At 37.4% G+C, this 5,000-nt stretch overlaps 1 protein-coding gene across 1 annotated transcript in view; it reads right to left on the reverse strand.

The window, feature by feature from the left end:
* LOC144449150 (uncharacterized protein CG3556-like) overlaps positions 1-2,292 on the reverse strand; it is an 8,955-nt gene extending 6,663 nt beyond the window's left edge. The window contains exon 1 of the mRNA XM_078139616.1: positions 2,138-2,292. Coding sequence (XP_077995742.1) covers positions 2,138-2,222 — 85 coding nt within the window. The 5' untranslated portion in view covers positions 2,223-2,292. The remainder of the gene's footprint in view (positions 1-2,137) is intronic.
* Positions 2,293-5,000: the final 2,708 nt, after the last annotated feature.

Raw genomic sequence — 5,000 nt, forward strand, 5'->3', positions numbered from 1 at the left:
TAATACTCTGGTTTGACTCTACCAGAACTCAGTGCTCTGAGACCAGAATGAACAGTGCTAGTGAGAGATGAGGGAAGAACGATACAAACCTCAGACCCGCTCACTTTTGTCGGACCCGAGACGAAACGAAAGCAAAGTAATGAAACGAAAAATGAAATTTTTCCTCGAAGTGTAGTCCACATTTTTGTTAATCACAACATCCTTAATGCCACTTTTTGGCGTATTACTCTGTACATCCGTTTATTTCAAGAGTGAGTTAGTCAGTCCTAGCTGGAAATGAATAACCTTTCTGTTTTGACAATATAGTACCAGAGGTAAGGCTGGGATCAGAATTTACACAGGGGGGGGGGATTATTTTGGTCAACATTTTGAAAATCAACTTCAGCGTCAATACATTACAATGGACTTTGCAAAACAACATTCCCCATGGTAGCTAGAGGGGAGGGTGCGGGAGGGGTCTTCCCTCCCGCAGTGAAAGCACTTTTTTTCAAACCATACACATGATTGAAAGTCATAGACTACTTGAAAATTGTCTTCCATACCCCAATTTACTCGAGTCAATACATTATTATGCAACTGTATGGCTATATTACCTACACTTTAACTTATATTTCACACACATTCGATTGGCTACTGAGAGAGAGGGTGGGAGGGAGGGAGGGAGGGAGAGAGGGAGAGAGGGAGAGAGGGAGAGAGGGAGAGGGGGAGAGGGAGGGAGGGAGGGAGGGGAGGGGAGGGAGGAGAGGGGAGAGAGAGAATTTTTAATTTATTCGATAAACGACCGCTCTTGATGTTTAATTTAGTTCTAATCACCCCCCCCCCCCTTAAATTCTGATCCCAGTCTAAGAGGCGTACGACATAACCGCTCGGCCACCGACAACTTTTTTTTCGTATCTAAAATATCCCAAATCTAACTTTTCCATATATAGTACAGGATGGAGTGTTTGCAAAACGATTTCCGCCACTTTATTTCCGAAATGAGACCTTAATTTTCAAAATGAGAACGCCATTGTGTCCAATCTGGGATTGTGTGGAACGTAGAAAAAAGGTTAACGCTAGATAATTGTGGATGGGATGATTGCAGTGACGGCGAAAACATAGAACATAACATATATCTATTTATGATGCAAGTATTAAGAATACAACTGACTCCCTAGCCTTGTATAGAATTTGCAGTAAATCAGTACAAATATATTAAATTCGTGACGAGTGTAATACCTACGAGGGCTTTCTGAAGGAGACTGACTACATATCAAAAACAAACTTTTGAGTAATCAATGACGAATAGCACGTGACAAGACCCTCTGAGAGAAAGACGAAACTTAACTGTCATCACGTTTTTATCGTATAAATTCTACTTAGCTTGATCATATATACTTTGTGGACAAAGTAGGCTTCAACTCGGACAAGTTGAAATATGATATAAGATATATATATAGAACTGAAGGAAGAAGGAAACAGAAAGATACCAAGATAAAGAAATACTTTCTCTCAGTAAATCAAAACTTATTTTTTAACGGAGACTTTAGTTTATGATGGCTACATGAAGACATTGTTTTATTTTCCATTTGATGAAGATTTGAACACTTTGTAATATTATCGCTAGTGCCATCACTAAATCTATATCTCAGCAGTTATAGATCCACAGTCTCAAAAATACTGCGTATGTTCCAAAACATCGTAATTACACTAAACAAAACCACACATATTAATTAGCATCACTACTGTGATATGCGGGTCATCAAGTTAGCCCCAGTACGTATAGTCTCCGACCACTATTCGTTTAATGGTCTGAATGATAGAGTGACTAGCCATTATTGCAGATAGCAGACTATACTCATAATAGACACGTTCACATTTACGCGAAGACTTTTACCCGCCACAAGAAAAAAATTACAAATTCATGACAGTCTTATCGCCCAATAAAAATTACAAATTCATGACAGTCTTATCGCCCAATAAAAAATAGTAAGCAACTGGAACTTTAAAAGTAAAATATTTATATAGTTCTCTTTAGATCACCCTTAAGAAGATCTCAGTGGATAAACGTATTTCACTTACTTTAGTACTGTAACGTCTATTTGAGCTACCCTGAATAAATACATGTTATTATTATTATTAAGAATGTCCATCTTACCGCAAACCTCCCAAAGATTAGAAGCGCTGCATATATTGTTGATACCAAAGACAGCAACGACGAGAAATGCAGAGAAAGCCTTCATGATGGCTAGGTTTAGTCAGGGACGATATAATGAGGATGACACTGTTTGATGCACAGCTAAGTTTGATGTACTTCTATATATAAAGAAAGGTCCTTCCGTTGATTGGCTAACCAACCATCATGTGACAATCTAGTATGAGCCAATCGTATTTTAGACTGTCCTTCTAATGATCTTTAAACTGATTAAGTATGACATCACTTTCTAATTTTCATAAATTATTCAGAATACTCTCACTAATATCTCTTTAGCACATCACGAGTGGCGAGATTGTTAGGATCAATTCCAGTTTTACGGAACAGTTCAATAATTCTAGAAATGCTACAGAAATTTAAAGTATTAATCGTTATCAAATTTAAACCTTAGGTAATTCTAAGCGTATAAATTCTAGAATGAATTCGAACAGTACAGTCATCGCACATATCTCTCCTTTCATCTCTTTCTCTCGCCCACTCGCTACCTCTCTCACTCCCTCCCTATCTCTCTCTCTCTCTCTCTCTCTCTCTCTCTCTCTCTCTCTCTCTCTCTCTCTCTCTCTCTCTCTCTCTCTCTCTCTCTCTCGTCCTCTCAGTACAGGTCAGCAAAAGAAGCAAATGTCCGTTTATTGACCCCTACTTATGCGTATCATAGTCATTCTAAAGAAATGTGACATGCAACCTTAAATTAGTTACTTGTGACCTTACACCTTGCCCTCTCACCATACTGAGTACTAAAATACTAAAAATTCGTTAGTGGTCTGAGGGATTGTACTTACCATTGCAATATAGGTACGCTTAGCTGTTATTGTTTATAAACATCTGGTGGGTGTATATTTGCATAGCCTCTATAATCTTTCTTGTTCAAAACAAATGTATTACTTTGTTTACATGTAAATAGAGAAGGCATAGTTTGTATACGAAACATAATGTTTTATTGAATTACGTGGCTATCATTCTGTTATCACAATGACGTATGTCGTTGACAAAAGTTTATAAAACTGAATTTCCTGCAGCTGTATGTTAAAAAAGTAATATTTTCAAAAGATACGGCAAAGATGATTTACCAAATGAGGGATTTGTCAAACTGCAGATGAAATGAAAGTTGAGATAGAGCAAGAAAACGCTATCCAATATTCTTCCTAACATACGCCGTCGGCCTAAATATTCGTACTTTATTTGTCCGAACAATACTCTACTCGTGACCTTATATGACGTCATCGTCTGTCTTGACGTAATATTAACAGGTATGTGTAAACATTTGAAGTGCGGATATTGCACAGTGTTTTGATGATGTAGAAGTCACAAATACGTTTTTCATTTCAAGGATAAAGCTCTGTAATGAGTAATGTAAACACTGACCGTTTTGAAAGGGCGCCAAATTTACCGTACAACCTAGAGATACGAACAGAAAATGCGACACCTTTTGATCCCGGATGTATAATTATTTTAAACACAATAACATATCACGTGATGTCTGATAGGAGTGGCACTGAGGTGACGTTATTAAAAGGGTTACTCTCGTTCGAAATTGAATTTCTTTCAGATTGCATTATTTTTATTTTACTTCACATAAAGTACTCACAAATGGGAGAGAAAGCGTGTCCACGTTTAATTGTTTTGTGGTGTAGTCAAAATGAAAACATGACATGTTTGCCCCCATAGCTATAAAGTATCATCGAGAGATAGAAAAGAAAGTTGCTTACTACGATTTTTTTTATATTTGAAGTGTAATGGAGATGAAACCAGTGTTGTTGGTTCAGAATGGGGCTTCAGTGAACCATTCGACATTCCACGCATTCAAAGAATACAGTTAGGAGTAGGTAATTGTTCTTCTACTGCGGATCATATCAAGCGTTACCGAACAGTCAAAATACTCAAAGAGGGACGACAAATCTCACTACAAGTCGTGATTCTGTAACAATGGGTTTATCTTGAAAACGACAGCTTTTCAAAATCACAATATATCAATGGATGTATTCATGAGAGAACAAGAAAATGGCATTGTGCCAAGACATAGGTGAAAGTTTAGAAAGATAGGAATAACAATAGATGTTGTTGTCTAAGTATAAACACTGTGTCTTGTCAGCCCACATTCTCAAGAATTCATCTTGGTCAGATAAATCCGATTGTCGCTGACATTCTCCACTGTGAGCTAGAAAACCTCCAACTATGACCGTACATGTTAACGTCACGTGACTTCGACTTCTGACCTTGTTTCACAATATCATATATGTCTATGTTACACCCAATCCGTGAAACTGCCAAATTCATGAAATGTGCATGTAACTTTGCTCAGTTCATGGAATGGTCAACCGTATGCAATGAGAGTATAGATTACGATCTAAAAGGGGCCAAATTAAACTTTGGGGCCAAGAGTTTTGAACTGGGGTGTTGATTATCTACACTGAATCATCATAAAATAAGAATTGTGAAGTGATGAGTTTGTAAATACAGGATAATAAAGTTGTTTGATTCTTATTCTTTTTTGTGTGTATCCTATAAAAGATGCTCATTTCATGTACTGGGCATATCTTACCATACCCACTTTATAACCTGGGCAACACGATTGCCTATTTCATGAACTGGGTAAAGTTACCTATCCATTTCATGAATTGGGCAATTTCACAGATTAGGTGTAACATCTACACAGTACTCTGGGTACCTATTGACGCCTTACTTTGTTTGTTGGATTCGTAAAGTGTGCTTGAATCATTGCATGGTTGTCGGCATGGCAACAGTTGAACTGGCATGTTCAGAACTACTCATATTATGAAAAGGTGGTAGTGTATATGTTGGAATGATG

The sequence above is a fragment of the Glandiceps talaboti genome, chromosome 18 (genome assembly GCF_964340395.1).
Source record: "Glandiceps talaboti chromosome 18, keGlaTala1.1, whole genome shotgun sequence".
Lineage (NCBI taxonomy): Eukaryota > Metazoa > Hemichordata > Enteropneusta > Spengelidae > Glandiceps > Glandiceps talaboti.